We start from the raw sequence: 20,509 nt of genomic DNA, 5'->3' as shown, positions 1-20,509 counted from the left end.
ATTTGTGACACCTAATTCTGCACATTGCTCAGTTTAAGTCAGTGTTTCCCAAACTGTGGGTCGCGACCCATTGGTCGGTCGCCAGCTGATTTTAGGTGAGTCACAAAAGAATGAACAGTAAAGATGCCTTTAAATTTTGTGCTTATCTTTCACATTTGGTGCTTCAAAGACAGAGCTCAAATGACAGCCTATATGTCTTCAGACAAATTGCTACTTATGGGATTGGTGTTTACTTTTCTTCTTTGACTGCAAAGTGAGAGGAGTTTTTAAAGTGAATTATGTGACAATCTTGCTGAATTACAGGAAAGTGTGGTGTCCTGTATTTGCAACACACAACAAAATGTAGATTCCTGTAAATGAACTGTATTAATTCGGTAGTTAGGAAAACCAAAAATCAAGAATATATATTTTTTTGCAATTCTGAAGTGTGCTGGAAACAGAGATTTTAACAAACTAATCATAACACTTTACTTGGGGATGCACAAATAATAAATATTCAAGTCGATTTCCAAACATTATTACATGTGCGCTGTATAGTATTATCAATAAAACTGTGTCTGTGCAGTTAGTGGCCACTTCAGTAGAAAATGTGCTGTCTGTAAATGACAACAACGGTTTAGTTTCATTAAAAAACCACCCATTCTCATGTCTACTACAGTTAGGTGGGTTGTGAAAGTTTGTAGTTCTAAAAAGTGGGTCGTGGTTCTAAAAGGTTTAGGAACCTTTGGTTTAAGGCAAGACAAAATTGAAGCGTTTCCTAACCTGCTTGTGATTAGGTTTAGATCTCGCCTTATGATTGAGAGTGCTGCACAGTCTGCGTTCTTGAATATCCAGGATCCGGTACCATGTTTCATCCTCTTGAAGGGGTGTTGGCTGAATGGGGATCCCTGGCACTTGCAATCTCAGGTGCCAGTTGCATTGAATATTTTCTGGATTTACACAGGTAGTACGCTTTACGGAGGGTGATGGGGATATTGAATGTTATCCTGGTGTCACCAGTGATCTCTCAGGGAAGGTCTGATGTGGTTGCTCTTGCAGGAGGTTGCCCACATTCTGTCTGATTTGCAGTCTGCGTAATCTGGCATTGAGATCCTTGGGGAGACCAGTGAAAATGGCCTTATCCAGGTGTGCCAGGTGTGCCAAACCCAAAGATCTTGCATTTATCACTCAGTGAAAAGTTTGGAGCGAGTTTAGATTTATCGAAACTTCATAAGTTAAAGTTACACAAATGAAATAAGCTAACTTAAAAAAAAAGAATGGATAATCAATACATTAAGAACATACCATCAGCAAATAGAAAAAAATATAATACAGGAAAAATAATGAAAGGTTAATGACTTTATCATACTTTTGTTATTAATATTGGCGTATGTATGGATCAAAAATTGCCAAAGCCCTTCTACAAGCCTCCACCCTTTCAGCATGGTGGTGACCCCCCCTCCCCCCACAGTAGTGTCCGGTCTGTGAAATGCGCTACAACGCACTCTACGTACCCAAGGTGCGGCCCCCCGTTCATGAGGTCGAAGACTTGTGCAGGGTTCAGGAACTGCTTAAACTTCCTCAGGAACTTCACTCCTTGGTTATCTCCACTCTTGGAGTTTACGAAGACCAGGAGGGGGCTGGAGCAGGATGGCGGGCAAGTGGCCTTCCAGAACCCTGGGGGGGGGGGGGAGACAAAAACAAACAATGAGTGGAACTAAAAACACAGTGAGCCATGCTCCTTGGACCTGAAGATCCAGCCTCGCAGGTGGGCACAGATCTAGGAACAAGGCCATTCTTGTACCTAGTGCATGCAGTTTGAAGGTCAAAATGCCTAGACTGCCAGCATTAGAATCCATTAGTGTACAGTTACAATTAATGTCCTTGAACGAGGGAATATATGCCTTCACCTATGTCATTACTGGTTTAAGGTCAGGCTTTGGAAGTCAGAGATCCCACTGCAAGTAAACAGACCATTCCAGTGCCACACCAAACACTTACCTATAAGCACGTGGAACAAACAGATGCTCTTCATTGCCTGTACTGTACTCAACGGAGAGATATGTTTAGGGTCTGGCACAGCATTAACCACCCAATCCGGCAATTCAGAAGGATCCGGCCGAACTAAACAGCCCGACTCCTACCAACGCTGCACTTTAGCCCCTGAGCAATAGCCGAACCATTACCACACAACAGTATTCAATGTACAGTGTCTATTGGAAGGAGCAGTAGGAAACAATTATACTGATATGAACAGCTATCACACCTTACCAGTTTTAGCACTTTGAAGTGGCCATGAGATGACTCACTCAAGTCACACTTAGGACCCATGTTGGGGTATCTTATATCAGTTTCCACTCTCCCTCCCTGTTTGTGACTCCTGGCTTCATCTAGATCCGAGTAAAGATCTTACAGGTGAAGGTGACTAGGTTCCAAATTGGATTTCAGCTTTCAGACCCCTGAGAGTGGGTGATGCTCCCATCTCACGCGCTTTCTCCCTGGCACTGTTGGTTCTTGATCAGGAGATTTCTCTGCACCATGTTTAATCTTCCCTGGTTTCAAAAGTCTGCGGGGCCTCTTCAAATGTCAACCCCCTGGCCTACCCAAGCCCTCCTCCAAGACTCAGGGACAGCAAGGACTGTTCGCAACTAAAGAGACTTTTCAAACTTTTGACAAGCAACCTCTTTGCGCCAACTCTTTTCGGAAGACCTAGTGCTGCCAGGTTAAGCTAAACTTAAACAAGGACGTGTTGAGTTTTGGCCCAATCCAAACATACTGAGCAGCTACTCTTTCTGACCCACATTACTGTCAATTAATTAATGTACCCAATCAACTTTTTTAGTGCTGCATGTTGCTTCAGAGAGCTAGCCACAAGATGAAATCAAGAAGAAAGGACCTGCACTGGGAAACATAGGGACTTGGAGGCCATATTTATAAGAAAGTCACGCAGCAAGTCTTCTTGCTGTGCTGCCCTGTGTGATACGGAAGGGGCTGAAATATGTCATATTTAAAAGAAGATGGCACATTCCTACCTTTGGCCCTGTGCTGGAGCCGTTTTGGCTGCATAACGCCAACGCAGGAGCTCTAGCACCATTGTGCCAGGAAGCCTGCGTTGCATGCAGGGTTGTTTTTGTGCAGGAAGTAGTACAAAAACAATCTTAAGAGGCTTATTCCTCTTTCTATGTGTGCTGTAGAATGCTGCACGCATAGAAAGAGGATTTAAAGAGAACACATAAAGATATTTATCCTCATTAGGCCTTCCTTGAGAAGGCGTATCTTTTTGGCACATTCCCAGGTCTACCACTTGTGGCAAATCTGGGAATGCGTCAAACTCCATGTGAGTTGTGTGGGAACGCCCATGCAATGTTCATAAAATGCCTACCTAGGGCAGAGAAATGGAATGCAGAGATTTGCGCTGCGTTGCATTACTCTGGATTTATGAAGTCCCTCCAGGCCAAACAAGGTGCCCTTGTTTGGCTTCATAAATCGCATTTTGGACTTGCGTCATGCATGCACCATGCTGTGTGGTGCAAAAGCGACGCAACCCCAGCCATAAATATGCCCCTAAATTTATCAACGTTTTCACATATTCTTCTGACACATGAAACAGCCACTTTCTAATATAAATGATCCTATTCTCCCATCTAGTGGCTGAACTAGAGAATACATCACACCAATTTCAGTTTCCTTTCAAGTACACATTTTCAGAGCTCCGACAAGCTTTCAGTTTCCTACTGCAAGACAAGTGGAAAAGATCCTGTAAGGTCAACGTTGAGTGAGACCTGTTTGACTCCCATGGACAGTGCATGTGGCCAGGGCTTCACAGTAAAGGGGCCGGAGAGCCGGAAAGATAGAGCCAAAACCACAACCGCACTTTACGGAATTTTAATTTTAAGGAAGCTTGCTATTTTCAATAATGAGGCAAATTACATTGCCAAACCACTATATGGCGACCGATGCCATCTTTTTTTTCCTTTTTATTAACACTTAGAAAAGTACTAATGACACCTGCTAAAAACAAAATGAAGCGTTCAGAGGGCCCCACATTGCAGTGGCCCCAAACCTCACAATAACTTCTGGCAAGCCTACAGGTGGTCACAGCAGGGGTGCAACACAAGCCCCTGCAGCACAGGGGGGAGGGCAGCCGCCCAGGGACATCCAAACTAACCCTGGGCGGTGAACTCTGCTCCACTCGCCGAGTTTGCGGAATTTCCTGCACTCCGCGTTACGCGGAGATCACGGAGTTCCGAAAAACTCCGCTTCGCGTCGCAGAGTTTTTTTCCTCGCTCGCGTTCGTCAACGTCAAGTTGGCGACCGCGGAAAATCACCCTCCCGGCAAGATTTATCTTATTTCGCGATCGTCAACATGAAGTTGACGAGCGCGAGCGTGGAAAATTAACATCCTGGCGAGATTTCTCAATGTGTGGGGGGGGGGTCAGGTTTCTCATTGCGAGCGGTCGCGTATGCTTGCGACAGCTCGCGTTGAGAAACTGCCCGTTCGCGTTGAGAAACCTGCTGCTCGAGTAAAAATCTACTCAAGCGGCAGAAAAGGAAAGCAGGGACCGCTTGCACTGTGCATGGTTCAGTTCGCAATGATTGCACAGGGCGGACAAGCATCCAGCACTGTGCAATCACCACAAACTGCATTTTTCTATTGTACTCCGCCGCTCACGTAGCTCTGCCTAGTGCGGCAGAGTTTTTTTTGCACTTCGCATAGTGCCCCGTAGAGCAACTCTGCGAACTCCGCCCAGGGTTACTCCAAACCCATCCCCATTCATTTCAGGCCAATGATTAAATGACTAAATGTAAGATAATAGATACTAAAGGGGCCCTCTTCACATTTTGCGGGGGGTGGGGGTGGGTCATTTTGCATTATGCCCCACAGTAGAAGTGGCATTAGGAAGTGGTAGCTATAGCGGAGACACAGATAGGAACTCAATTCTTTCATGAACCATGAAACGTATGTCAGGAGAATTTTTTCACTGCCTCGCGGCACTTAACTGCTAAAACAACTGAAATGTAAGTAAAACTAACTAACTGAACTGCAACTATCATAATACCTTATCAGGACTGGTGCAACATGTTCAGTTTGCGAACCACACCTTTTAAATGCGATTTTAACACAGACCTTAATCAAACCTAGACCATTCCTAGCCACTACTTGTCACCTCATCCACTATGGAGGCTACTGAACTAGCCAAACCCAGTTGTTCCTGGAGGGAAGACCATTGCCAGATTGTCAGCCTAACAGCATGAAATAAAGACATTTGTAAAACAATGAGTGCTAGTGCCCAAAGCTCTGCTCAGAAGTCCGCGACCAATTCTATTAAGTGTTTGTGCGCTGAATACCAAGGCGTAGTCTTGATGTCCGTTTCATGCCGCCTTAAGTCACTACCAGGCCCTCCCTGCACCTTTATCTCACTCTTACAGATTCCTACCTTCTCCCTTTGTGACTTTTTTTTCCATCTTTCCCTTCCTTCTTTCCTCTTTGGGCGTTTTCCCTTACTCTCAATAAATGTCCAGTGAGGAAAAATAAGTGCTGGTCCCGCCCCTCCCCCCCCAAAAAAAACAGTAACCACCGGCTGAAATTAACCACTGGTTAAATACAATTACTATCAATGAGAACTTTTTGGCTAGCTAATGGTTATCCTGAAAATGTGGCATGGATCTCGTCTTTATACAAAAATACTTTTAGGGGCAGCTCCTCCACTAAGGTGGAGGAGTGTTGACCCACTGCCAATCAGTACTGCAAAAAAGGAAAAATAAAATGATAATAACGCGGGGTAATCACCATTTTATTTTTCGTGCTGAGGCAGTTTTGCAGGGCGGGACTAGACTAGGCAACACAGGGGAGAGGAATGGTGGCATCCGCTAAGTGCCCATGACTGTTTAGCTGACCGTCTTGAGCCGGCCAAACATTCATGCACACTTTGCATGCTCTCAACCCAGGCTGCATTACAGACTGGGTAGAGAACATGCCCAGGCTCCCATTCCCTGTCTGAGCACTGAAATATGGCGCTCAGACAAAACACAACACTGCATTGCAGCGTTGTGATTGGCTTAGGGAGCCTGGGTGCTTCCAGCTTCCTGTTCGCAGATAAGCCAGGAAGAGGACGGAGGTGGCTGGCCGGCTGGCCAGCAGGCAGGTAAGTGGCCTTTTTTTTAACCCCCACCCCTCCTTCCTCCTGCGCTCCTCCCTACCACTTCCCGGGAGCAGCTGCCCCTAGATACTTCCCTCCCTATCCTAATCAGATACAGGTCTTACTTTCAAACCAGACACTCGAAAACGCTTTCCCATGGCTTTGCACACGCTGTATCATCATCGCAAATCCTTTTAAAGTAGTTAACAACAAAAAAGGTGCAATTTAGAACTCTTCAGAGAAATGGGCAACGACAAATGACTGGGTAGTCTCCTGTCTAAGCCATGTGATCCCATTTGTTCAGGGAGCCAGAACCGCAGTCTGATATTTAATGGCTGCGGCAAATTGGTTGGCGTGATTTAAAAGGTGTGATTCAGAGCATTTAATCAGTGCCGGTCCCTTCTTCGAAGCCAAATGGGGCTCCGGCACGAAGAGCGAGCCGCAGAACTCATCGACTGCCACTGACAATATGCCCAGTCAGTGTCTGACACTCATCAAGGCTGATCAATTTCAACAGGGAGTCAGGAAAACACAGCACAGAGGGCTCCGCTGTGAATTCACAAAGGGAATATAATGTCTTTCTTTTGTGTCGTTGGCGTAAACCAGCTACTGCCCCCACAGCTCGTGTGGATCTCGACGACACAATAAGAGCAATATAGGAAAGTGGACAAAGGATACACCCAATAACACATAGAGAAGTGTGAATAAAACCCAACCAAATACCATTTTCTCATTGGTCAGTAGTTGACGACAGTCCCCATGATGTCTACCCTTAACTCGAAATCGACTTAAAAGATTGCCATTACAAAACACATGCGAGTATAAAGGATTTTTTTTATCCCTCCGACATCTTTTGATTCCATATGAATAACATTCAAGTCAACACACAAAGCATTCCCTGAATTGTCCCCAGGAGAGGTGGGCTCCCCTACGAGAATGTGCTATTACTGTTCGTAATCTACACTTCTGCATTGCCCATTAGAAACCCACAATAGGTGGTTCTGTGCCAGAATAACAATAACGAAGATATCGTCTGACATACAAATCGTGGTGTAATGCATTTACAAAAATATTGCTCCATTGGGTGTAGATTTTCTATTATTAACTCCTCAGGGGTTAGAATATTTTTGTCAGACAATATTTAGGTCACACTATTCTGGTGCCAAGAATTGCATGACCCAATTCAGGAAGGACCTCAAAACCTGGCTCTTCGACTGAACACCTTAGCACAGATGGTTCAGCAGCCCCCCCACCCCCGCCCCAGCGCCTTAAGACTCTCACAGGTGGGTAGCCGCGCTTTACAACCTGATTGATTGATTGATTGATTGATTGAATGAATGAGCATTGGGGAATCAAAACTGTCCCTGAAAGTCTTTCATCAGAATTCCAAATATTGGATCACTGACAGAATATCGGAAACAGAAATATAGTGTGGACATCATTTCGTGTCAAAAATATTAAGGACAAAAATATCGAGAAGGTATGTGCAAATAGGTAAGTATAGATTTGCTTTTTCTTAACTCCACATCTACGTACCTTGAAGATATATATATATACATCGTCAAGGTGCATATATGTGGAGTTATATATAGGAAAACGTTGTTTACTTACAGAAATTTACCTTCACGATATTTGTGTCCTCGATATTCTTGACGCAATATTTTGGTCCACAAAATTTCTGTTTCTGATATTCTGTCTAAATACCCTTAAAATAATTCATTGGGTGACTCAATAGGCAGAAACAACAGTGATTTGCGTGCACAGATAGATTTGGCATTAGACTGAAGAATTTGTATGGGTTGAGTGCAAGTGCACGGAGTCAAGGAAGCACTGACGCTGTGAGACGAAAAGCTGACATTATGGCCAGGGTGACATTGAGATGGGAGACAGCATCATGCTGACAGGACTCAGGTAACCTCCACATGTTTAAACCACCCTACCGACAGCCAACAATGCTACTGACACGTGAACATGGCAGAACGAACCTACTCAACTAATATATCATATGGATTAGTCCAGTCCTCCTGGCATGGCAAAGAAACAGTCCTTCTCTGACATCTTTCTTTGAGGTGGCAGTGGTGGCCTATCTCTAGCAACCAATGCCAGCACAACTATTTCATTTGACATACAATTACAGAACAGAAACAAGCACATGTCAAACCTAAGATGAGTCAGAGGAGCATCTCGCCAAACTGTGATTGGTTTTGGCGTTTCTCTCCAGTGTTTTGAGAAGGGAAGTGTTTGGTTGCTTCTAGTGACATAAGAGCATGACAGTCAGTTTGGAGGGGAGGAGTGGGGCAGGAGGATGGATGGCTTGCTCACACTGAAGAAGCAAACAAAGCAAGAGGCTAGTGTAAGCACAAGCATTGGCATAGCCAATAGGTCTCGCCTTTGGGAGCTTATAAGTGTTTAGTCATGCAGCACATTATCCCGGCTGCTGTGCCCTCTAAGCTATCTCAGGAGGAGTGAAGCCTAGGAGTGGGGGGCAGGGCAGTAACAGGCAAGCAGCAAGGAGTGTGAGGGGCAGGGCAGGCAACATCAATTGGAAAGCAATGATGCAAGGGGGAGGACAAGCAGCGACAACGGGGAATCAACAAGTGAGGAGAAAAAATGAGGATCAGGGGGGAGCACTGAGGTGTGTTGAAAAAAAAGGGCTGTGAACCCAGGCAACACACAACAAAATGTAGACACCTAAATGACTAGGTTTGAATATTGAATTGCTGATTTTGAAATGTACCCTGGTGAGGACTTTTTTCATCCTATGCAATTATTTAAAATCACATCATCTCCCTGTGAGCTATCGGATTCGGTGTGTCGGTGCTTTACCTGATACGTTGATTCATGTAGTACATGTCCATGGTCACATTTTGTTACCACTTTAAACTTTTGTGGTCACATTTTACACAATCACATGTACTGGGGAAATAGTTGTAAGCTTTGAGAAAGGCTTGGGAAGAGAAGGCGAGGACTGGGGTAAGTGTACAAGGTTCGTAGCAGTGTGGTAAGAAGTGTTACACACCAGCAACATAAAGAAAAAATGCACGATTATGCATGTAAAAATTGTTTACTGTCTGGGTGAACAGTAAACCCCCTTCTGTCCTCTATAAATTTCTTGAGCCCTTACAGTGCTCGTTGTGGTGCTGTGTCCAGCAGTGGACAGTACTGCCTGTCATAATAATGAATCAACTGCATTAACACCAACAATCGGTAAAAAAGAAAACAGAAGGCCACTCATGCCAGCACACACCTATTTGCATAGAAAAATGTAGACACACACATAACACGCCCACAGACACTCAGAAAAACATACACACAGCTAAACATATAGAAATATTTAAATAGGCACACACACAAACAAGACACAAAAACACAGAGCCATGAGCATATACAACCAAATACACAGACACACAGAAAGAGGGAAATTAATATATATATATTTTTAAAAGTCCCAGTGTAAATGTTCAATGCAATCATTGAACACACATTAAATATATTCATTTGGCTTATATTCTATGGGTACTGTTCCTCTTGCAAGTGGAATATATGTGAAGGGCGCCTTCACCCTTTGGGGTTGTGTCCGCGATATAAAACTACTAATATATGAGGTAATGCCCAAGGCTTTAACTGGGATGAAAAAACTGGGGAGGGTCTCTCAAGGGTGCGTGGCCAATGTAATTAAGGGCGTGGCTTAAAACACATAAGCTAAAAATCAGTGCTTAGCATAGCGTGCCGCCCCACTTGTATTTTGCTGTTTCTGTCATTGCATCCAGATATACGATACAACAAGTAACATCATACCTAGAACAAGTCTGGACTATTGTTAGTGGCATAAGATAAATAAGCAGCAACTAAGGCTTGTATATAATATTGAAAAAGCTTTCACTTAAAGCCCTGGTGACACCACGACAATGTTGCTGCTCCTGAGTTTCAAAAAGAGAAGGGAAATCCAGAGAGAAAATTACTCACTTTAAAGGATTTCCTTTCCCCTAACAACGCTCACCTGGCATGACGTCTTGAAGTAACCTCTTTACAGTGAGAAGTGAGCAGTGTGAGCAGCGCACAACGAGGTGCCTGCTGTCACTGCAGTCCACGAAAAAATAGACCGCCTGTGCCAGGGCACAAAACAGAGCCCGATAGAGACCCGTTTCGTGGCCCCCTTTAAAACAAGCATTTGCAATGCAATAGGTCTCGCAGTTACTTGAGTTCAAGCTATTGGTATTGTAAATGACAATGCCCTTTATTTAAGTTTTTAAAACAAAAATAAAAGGCATTGTTATTTGCAATGGTAATATCTCAAGCTTGCGTAAATGCGAGACCTATTGCATTGCAAATGCTTGTTTTTATGACTGCCTCGAAGAGAGGAACTCGATACAGCTCCCATGAGGTTGTTTGGAAATTGCTGGTTGTGATGCACGCTGTGTTGTTGTTACTTTTTTTTAACTCGGCAGAGTCTTTTATTGTAGGGTCCCTGTAAAAGAGAGATGTAGATGTTTCCCCGCGATTGGGACAGGGCTGGAGTAATTTACACAAACAAGTCACGGGCATGCAAACGCATGTTACAAGGCACTAACCAGATAAACTTTGCACAGAGCTTCCGCGGCCTCAGTCCCCAACACCAACACCAAGAGATTAGGGGTGAGGAAATGTGGCAATGTTGAATGGGCAGGCTCCTCTTGCTTGTGCTGTTTTTAACGCACATATTCACCCAGCGCATATTTTTTCTCCAAGAGAGTCTCTAGTTCAGTCTCTTTGTGGGACTGACTCCAAATTCTAGTTTTCATGTTGTCAGGACAGACATTTCCCTTAAATGCCGAGAAGGCACTGCCATTCTACACAACAGAAGCTTTGAAATGCAGATTTGTGATGGTCTGCAAGTTTGGGCATGATTTATGCATTCGTCTATATTGGCAAGTGTCGGAAGTACTACATTTCTGAGGCCCGTTTGCTAGGACGTGAAACAGGTATGCCCTGGCCATTCTTTAAACAGCATGCCGTGGTTAGCACGAGAAACACTGCATGCCAGACTTATTTCCCTTCTGTGAGGGGCATCCCGTAACACGGAAACCTCTCGATTTCCCCTCTCAACTAGTTTTGTTTTTGAAAGATTAGGGAAGGCACAAACCACAATAAAACGTACACGAGAGAAGAGGCCAGAAGGGAATGATCATGGAGCCAAACAACTCCATCCTCAGGGATGAAAGGCACGGGGGCAAGATGGTAAAAGTTGATTAGTGTGGCAGTAAAGGAAGATGTTTAGTTTTATAAGGGCACTTGTCGTGGTGCACGGCTGGGGAGAGGAAGGGGGACCCTGTAGTAAAAGAACGCTATCGTTGTTTACAAGCCGGCTATGCTGACCTCATTGAGGTCGCTGCACGGGATAACATACAACTGTCCACAACGAGCACACTCTTTACCGAAGTGATCTAATGGAAAGGAGCCTTTGTCCGGGGGACGAGGTTTAAATGTTTTGCTTCCAAAATTCATCGCAGTGGACATGATGACAAGAGAAAAGAAAACAGCGTCTGGTTATTTTCTGCTGATCTACAATGACAACTGAACGTTAACACAAGACTGAATATAGAAACCACTTCCTGATTGTGGGTATATAAACGGCATCCTCATTCGTGTGCCTCGAAAGATTCTTATTGGTTAGATAAAACTGTACATTTGATTGGCTTTGAAGGCTTTTCTAACGCACGTGTTAGGTGAGAATGCTTAGCGCGGTGCATTAAAAACAAGTAGGACAAGCCCGGCGAAGCGTGGCGCGTGCGCGCTTGGGGGCGGGGGAGCGGACCCTTTGAAGTGCTCCCAAAAGGCGGATTGCATGGCGGCACGATGCGCGTGATTGTGCGCGTGCTAGCCATGCAATCCGCTTTTTGGGAGCACTTTTTAAACCCGCTCTCTATAGTCTCGCTTTGCGATCGCTTACGCGATAGCAAGGTCGAGACCTAAAAACTGCTGGTGCTCAGCACCGGTGAGACCCGGCCCACTTAAAGCCCTGGAATTGCCAGAGAAAGAAATATTTGCTCTACGACAGTATTAACCCTTTCCCTTACACATAACATCGGTGCCTACTGATGAAGAACTCCAATTGAATGTTTCTCTTTTTCAAACAGGCAGTTTACCTTTCATGTTATAAATGCCAGCTCCTAAGTCTTCCACAGTCTTCACCCCATGTCAATTTGAAGTGTTATCAAACAGAAAATGAATGCTGTCTCAGCAGTCGGCAATATAGCGGGTCCTGGCTGCTGCTTCTGTGCGCTGAACAGACACCTTTAATGGCAATTATGTATGTAAAAGACAAACATGGCCGCACGGGTGTCTCTTGGAGGTTTGGTAGGAAATGGTTAAAACACACATCATGAAGCTGACATTTTTTGTGCAATGTGATATGCGGCTTCCAGTGATCTACAGCGCAAGAGAACCTGCGTGACTCTTTCCTTTCAGAAATACATTAACACACTGCATGAAAGGCCTCTCGTGAGCTGGGGCCGCTGGGGGCTGAGGTGAAGGGGAAGGGGCACCCGGGGCAGTAATGTTCATGTTATATTATGAGCTCCACTGTAAACATACAATGACGGACGGATTGGGCGGTCAAGCAGCAACGTTTTTACCTGTTTCTAAGTTGGCCGCCGTTCGTGACTCAGTCACCGTGCATGCATGTCCACTCTGGCTGTCCAGTTTGAGGTCCTGTGCGTGAGAGTGCCGGTGTTTAACACCTGTTGATGACATCGACGTACTGAGGTAAAGGAAACAAGCTTACCTGACAAACACGCATACTGTACCTATGCCATTGTTTTATCCCACTACATTGTCTCTTCACTAATAAATGTTGTGCATAACATTCAGCTATAGGTTAAACCAGCAAATGTGAAGATTAGCACGAGCCTTATAGTCTTCTACGTAGAAGAAGGGGAAGGCCGGTGTCCGACGGCATTTGTGAGAGTGCACATAGTGCCGGCTGTGTTTGGTAGGACTGACGTGGCAGCGCTCAGAGGCACTTGTATTCAGGGAGCTGCACTGTAATCTGAGACTTGCCTGTCTGCTGAAAGGGCGAGTCACTTCTGTGAAACAAGCGTCCCACGGAGGAGAAATGAAAAGTTACACTGAAGTGTGACTCGGAGCCAGGCAGTCATGCATTAAAAGTGACGGCTGCTACAAGCTCCATTGGGTGGGGGATAATTCTTAAATATGTTGACATTGATTCATTACATCCACTTTTCTGCTTGTTAAGCAATTCTGCCTCCTAGGAAGTGATGATGCTCATGAATATTGAACAGCAGCTCCAATTCAGTTTCAGCTTACCCTTAGTGCTGCTGGTGCAGAGCAAGTCGGTCTCTGGCAGAGCTATGTGCACGAGGCGCCACTTGAGTCCTCTAGTGGTAGGCGCGGTAAAAAAAAAAAAAAACAAGTTAAACAAGCGCAGCCATAAATCTGGCATCGTTCTTTCCTGTTATCTTTGCTGTCTGTCCGATTCAGGGAGCGTTTGGTTCTTTCGGGTATTTTTAACGGCAGCACGTTATGAAATAAAACTTTCATTGCCCCGGCATCTGATTCGCAACTAAATAGATTGAGAGGGACAAGCCGCGCGGCACCTCTGTCATGGAAGGCAGATTGCGAATTGACCCAAAGTTTGGAATCGGGCATAAAGCAAAGATGTGGTTAATGGCGAAAAAAAGCTGGGAAATTCAACAGCACAAACTTTTCGGGACATCTCTCGGCTAACAAAGTGTGTTGCCTTTTGAAAACCCTTGGTGCTGTTCACCAAGGCAAAGGTTTGCAGAGGCTCCCGCGGACTGTAGTAACCCTGGGATCCGAAAAATATCCACATTCAACGATGTGCAACGTATAAAGAGAAGTGCAAAAGGGTAGGCAGATTTCTGCAGGCACAGCTGTTTAACTGCACAGGTGTTTAAAGTCTAGACCGTTTGTTGTAAAGAGCCATAACTAAGTATAAACATTTGCGTGAAACGGAGAAGTTACTGAAATGGCGGCCTCGAAAAATGAAAGTGATCAACAAGCATGTAGAAACGATCCATGGCCGTGAAAGTCGCGCGAAAGTGAAAGTGATGGCAGGGACGCGCTCTGTGGTGGGGGAGGGGCAGAGCGAGGCGCTTGGGAGAGCAAGGCCTACTGAGCCATATAAGCTATATGGCGGCTGCGCGCGTGCACGCATGCGTAGCCGCAAGCTTGAGGGTAGGAAAAGATTGTGGTAGCACTTTGAAAACCCCCTTACTAAAAGTCGAGCAAGCAGCTCATGCGCTGCTCTAGGCTCGACCTAAAAAACAATAATGCATTGGAAAAGAAAAACAATAGTAGGGCTTGTACCATGAGGTTGTTTGGTACTGCCTATAATGGAGAAAACATTTCTACAAGACGCAACACTGATCTAAACCAGACACCAACCTGAAATCCAATTTGTGAAGGGCGGTGACCTGCCTGGTAGCCTTAAAGGTGGAGCGCAGCTGTACCCAGACTAGTGACAACTCCAGCCATGGGTTTAAAATGGTAGACAGTGATGAAGTGACAGGTACAACTTCTGACAACTTACAGAAAAAGAAACATTGAATGAGATTGCAAACATAATGGACGCTGTATCTAATACATGCAGGGGCAAAGGTTGCATGGATCCGAAGCAAAACCCACTGCATCTTAACCCTAAACATAACTTGGCATCCAGCCCATAGCCCTGAGCACTGAACATGACAATGACCTCTAAGAATAGATCTGTATCCTGGAATGTTTCTCACAGATGCCAGAAAGGTGCTGCACACACCCAGCAAAATCTCCCACACAGACTGAACTAAATATAGCATGCAGGTGGTAATTAAGGAGACCACAAATGTATTTGTTAAGAGCAAAGCAGCCACAACAGTTAAAATAGCACAGAACTGCTGTGCGAAGATGCTGGAAAGTCCCTCTCACAGTACTAGCACAAAAGAGAAGAAGGCTGACAGCAAACATAACGTGTCCTCGCACAACAATGGGGCATCCTAACTGGGAGCAACCAAGCGCACAAGCGCAGAACAGGACAAGGGCAGGCGGTAGCCTTATCAACAGTAATCCACAGGATGAAATAAACATGCTGATTTAGCCAACCATGTCCCCACAAAGAAGATTCAAGAAACATCTTCTCTCATCAGAAGGTCATAAACTTATCGTGGACTGTCGACGCATTTTTAATACGAGCCAATCGGGGCACAGGTTTCAGTTCAGAAAAAAAACTCTGCTCTAGCCTAATTTGGTCTGAAGCACAATGCAGGTGAGCTGACACTGCTGCAGCTTTGATCAACATGGATTAACAACGAAGTATTATTGTATTCCTTCTCAACAATACTGAATTGTGTGGGGGACTTCATCTTGGATAGACTGCCAACACTGAGAACATCAGAGGGACTGTGCGCATTTTGGGATGTTGATTTCCGTGGGGCTGAACTACTCCTAAAGCGAGAAGCATTTGGAAGTGATCAGAACTCAAGACCTTCAAACGCAACTGCAAATGACTAGAAAGATGTTGGTGCACAAGCAGAGACCCCTCCGACTGAACCGCTTTCAAATCAGCCCTCAATAGATACCACCATCACCTCAAGGATACTAAATGAGATGCCCTGATTGACCGCATCGAAGCAAGTGCCAACCACAGCAACAACGTTAGAGAGTTCGCCAGCTGGTCAGCCACGGAGAACACAATCCGTCCTTCCCAGGAACTCTGCGACACACTGGCAAACTACTTCCACGGCAAGCTATCTATCATTTACAGCAACTTCTAACCTCAACCCACCGACCTCTACCACCTCCTCACTCCAACAGACACTACCCACAGCCACCCGCTCACCGCCTGGAAACCTTCCCACCACACAGAACACGACATGACCTCAATCCACTGCCAAGCACCCATCTTCCGTTGCCCCCAACATCTTTTCAACCTCGGACTAAAACAAATCAGCACTCAACTCACCACCATTCTCGATGCCTCCATCACCATGACCCCCTTCCCCGATGGATGGAAACACGTAGAGGTCAGACCCCTCTTGAAGAACCCCCCCCCCCCATTGAACCCAGCAAACCAAAAAACTACTATCCCCTCTCGCTGCTCCAGTTCCCCGCCAAAGTCTTTGAGAAGGCCATCAAACAACAGCTCACCGAACACCTAGAAAGAAACAACCGCTTGATTCCTCCCAATCCAGCTTCTGAGCCAACCACAGCACTGAGACCATCCTGATCACTGCCATGATGACATCAGAACCCTCCTTGAACGGGGTGAAACAGCAGCCCTGATCCTCCTCGACCTTTCCAAAAAGAACAATTGATGGACGGAATGCTGCACAATGTCAAACATTCACCCCAGTACAGAGATCTGGGCCTAAATCCATTGTTTTTTGCTCCCCATGCTTTTCCAGTTCAGACCCAGCCATGTGCAAATCAGTCTTGACCCTGTTCCCTTATTGGAACAGTCCAGCCCGAACTGCCAGGCCAGGTCCTTCCTGGACTGGAAACAAGCATCCTGGGACCGGTTTCGGGTAATCACCCCTCATCAGCCAGTCTAGCTTGACTCCAGTGGCATGGAGAGCACGGGACCCATGTTTGGGCATACCTGTCCCTCCTCGACCTCTCAGCAGCATTCAACACCGTATCCCACCACATCCTCATCAGAAGACTCCACCACATTGGCGTCCAGGGAGATTACCTCAAATGGATCACACCCTTCCTCACAGGACTCACCCAGATAATTCACCCACCACGCTTCTCCTTAGAGCCTTGGAACATCATCTGTGGTGTACCTTAAGGCTCACCCCTCAACCCCACCCTGTTTAATACCTACATGACACCGACATCATCAATCCTGTCAAACCTCAACATCATATCCCACACCGACAACACCCAACTCATACACTCACTCCAAACCCTCTGCAAGCCAAGGAAAATCTTCAGATGGATCCCAGTCAACACCAGAAAAACTGTCACCCAAGCCCTTGTCACCAGCCGGTTGGGCTACGGAAATGCGCTCTAAGCCGGAATCACCACCCAGCTCCTCAAGAGACTCCAGACCAAAGAAAAAGCAGCAGCCACACTCGTCCTTAACCTCCCCAAATAGACTCCACCTCTCCCCCTACCTCAGGGACCTCCACTGGCTCCCAGTTCAGAAGAGATGCCATGCCAAGATGCCTACAATGCCCTCCACGTCCAGGGACCAGCTTAAATCAACCGCCGCATAAACTTCCAGCAACCCACCAGACACCTGCACTGCGCCTCCCTCGCACACACTGCATTCACCAAACCGGCAGTAGAAGTCGTTTCTTCTCCTACCTCGCCGCCAGGTACTGGAACAACCTACCTCTCCATCTGTGAATGCTGCCCTCTCTCACGGACTTCAGAAAGGGACTCAGGGCCAGGTTGTTCGACTGAGACCAGCAAAACCGCAGTGCCTAGATACTGCTATAAAATTACCGATTTATTGATTGATTAGCCGAGTTTTACAACTGAGTGGACTTGTGAGCTAGGAGCCATCCTTCCCTCACTTGAAGAATGATTGGCTCAGTCGCTGTGAACAGCAGTCATGAATACCACGTCAAGAAGCCACCTGAGACTGGTCTGCTGCTGCCCAGCCCTGCTGCCATCTGAAAGGCAAAGCCCACAGGGAGGCCCTTAGGAATTTAGTGGTATCTGGCACCTGTGGTTCCAGGAAAAAGAGGTAAACATTGACATAAGGATTATCTAGATGCCCATGAGTAGTCTAGGTATCTGAGAGCTGGCATCACACGGGTGGGTCCTTCTAATTAGCTAGTGTGGTAGCTCATTCACATTCAATCTCTCCCCTACAGCCTGGCAGTCAGATTCCCTATTGGAAAAAACACGGGAACAAATCTCTCAAGGTTAAATATGGAGCTCTTTGGATCACTGCATGAGATCACTGCACACTCTTTCAAGAAAAACCAAGAATCAGCTTATTAAGGGGAGTCTTCTGCATGTAACTCTGCATTCAGTTACCACTCCCTTCTGTTTTAACGATGGACTGGACCCCCACCTAAAGATCTGCAAACATCAGCTCACTTTGTTGGTGAGGCACCTCACTGCATGTCATTCCTTTCAATTGATTTGATCGTTCAATGGAAGATGCAATGGATGACTGTCGCCCACAGGTGTCTCGCATCCCTCATTTAAAAAGATGCATCCTTGCACCTGGAACACCTGGCAGCTGCAGAGCTGCAAGCGGCCGAAGGGCATCTGGTAGGGCTATGCACCCTTGGTACACATCTGTTTGGGTCTCCTTCTTCTCACCTCCTCCAAGGTCCGATGCTTGATGTGCAACTCTACATTGACATGACATCTAGAGTTGATGGACGTATACCGTCTCAACTGAACTATCCAATCACGACTGACTTACTAACATGCACACTATCCAAAAACCACATCACAATTGGAAGACCCAAACATACAAAAACCCATGACCAGCCAGACTGACCTTTCACACAGATAGTTTAGATGCGCTATGATCTCTGGACCACCACGATTCTTAGTCGTGGGATTGGAGAATGGAGGGAAATCCCAACCCTGCAGGAATGTTGCCCATATGCACTACCCACAGCAGGCAGACCCAAGCACTCTACATGTGCATGCTAGATGAAAGGATACCTCCAGGGCACCCACTCTCAAGTGGGTGCACCAGCAACGCATAATCAGACCGACACACCAAGAACGCATAATCAGACCGACACAGCAACAACGCATAACCAGACTGACACACCAACAATGCATAACCAGACCGGCAAACCAACAATGCATAACCAGACCGACACACCAACAACGCATAACCAGACCGACACACCAACAATGAATAACCAGACCGGCACACCAACTATGCATAACTAGACCGGCACACCAACAACGCATAACCAGACCGGCACACCAACAATGCATAACCAGACCGTCACACCAACAATGCATAACCAGACCGGCCACCAACGCATAACCAGACCGACACACCAACAACGCATAACCAGACCGACACACCAACAATGCATAACCAGACCGGCACACCAACAATGCATAACTAGACCGGCACACCTACAACGCATAACCAGACCGGCACACCAACAATGCATAACCAGACTGACACACCAACAATGCATAACCAGACCGGCAACCCAACAACACATAACCAGACCGACACACCAACAACGCATAACCAGACTGACACACCAACAATGCATAACCAGACCGGCACACCAACAATGCATAACTAGACCGGCACACCAACAATGCATAACCAGACCGACACACCAACAACACAAAACGAGACTGACACACCAACAACGCATAATCAGACTGACACACCAACAATGCATAACTAGACCGGCACACCAACAACGCATAACCAGACCGACACACCAACAACACAAAACGAGACTGACACACCAACAACGCATAATCAGACCGACACACCAACAACGCATAATCAGACCGACACACCAACAACGCAAAACCAGACTGACACACCAACAACGCATAATCAGACCACCATACCAACAACGCAAAACCAGACTGACACACCAACGAATAACCAGACTAACACACCAACAACGCAAAAACCAGACTGACACACCAACAACGCATACCCAGACAGACGCGCTGACAAGGCATAACCGGACTGACACACCAACAAGGCATAACCAAACTGACACACCCTGGGCCGGCTCTAGGGCAGTGCGATCGGTGCCACCGCACCGGGCGCTAACTTGGGGTGGGGGTGTCATTTTTGCAAGTGTATTAACATTTTAAAAGCACCTGCTGCCATGTTCCTCGCCTCCAGCAATTTTTAGACATCAATGTCAAGATAACTCTGTGATTAATCATCTTCCTGAAAAGAGACCAGAGTTTGTCTAGTGGAGGTTTTGACTCATCCTAAGGTAGCACAGAGGGTTAAAATGCCTCCTGCTAAGAACGTGTACTATGCAGATAACAAAGTGTAAATAAAGTAAATAGGTCAGTAGGTTACTGCTTCTGTAAGAGGGGTCTTTTTGTAACTTGTTGTTTATAAGTCAAAATCCTAATATACAACATTGAGCTATTAACTGTCATCAAAGAGCTGCATGCAAAATGCAAGATATATGTTAGAGCTATATGTTTTTTTGCCCAGTCTTTCATTATCCTAATCTTGTGAACAGGGTTTATTTGGGTAGAGATCAATTCTTATTATTAAAGAGAACCCCTAACAATGAAGTTACGTTTTAAATTCGGAATTTGTGCTTTTCCAGGATACGGACTCAAACATTATAGCCTACGAGTATCAATGACATACATAGTTCTGTCTGAAGTAACATTTCCTATACACTGATTAACACACATATGTATGTGTGATGTAAAGTGCTCTGACACCTTACACTGGTATG

The 20,509-nt window shown here is 45.8% G+C and overlaps 1 protein-coding gene across 10 annotated transcripts in view; it reads right to left on the bottom strand.

Annotated features, from left to right (window-relative positions):
• The window catches only part of LOC146789135 (diacylglycerol kinase delta-like), a 688,844-nt gene that overhangs the window by 103,417 nt on the left and 564,918 nt on the right, over positions 1 to 20,509 (bottom strand). For all 10 annotated transcript variants that reach the window (XR_014970027.1, XM_085630711.1, XM_085630705.1 and 7 more), the window contains one exon: positions 1,494 to 1,656. Coding sequence is in view for 9 of the 10 variants with exons in the window: in XM_085630711.1 (XP_085486837.1) it covers positions 1,494 to 1,656 (163 nt within the window). In the remaining variant the exon portion in view is untranslated. The remainder of the gene's footprint in view (positions 1 to 1,493; positions 1,657 to 20,509) is intronic.

This window comes from Triturus cristatus, chromosome 10 (assembly GCF_964204655.1).
Source record: "Triturus cristatus chromosome 10, aTriCri1.1, whole genome shotgun sequence".
Classification (NCBI taxonomy): Eukaryota; Metazoa; Chordata; class Amphibia; order Caudata; family Salamandridae; genus Triturus; species Triturus cristatus.
The sequence above is the reverse complement of the archived record's forward strand: the minus strand, read 5'-3'. Positions and strand labels throughout refer to the sequence as shown.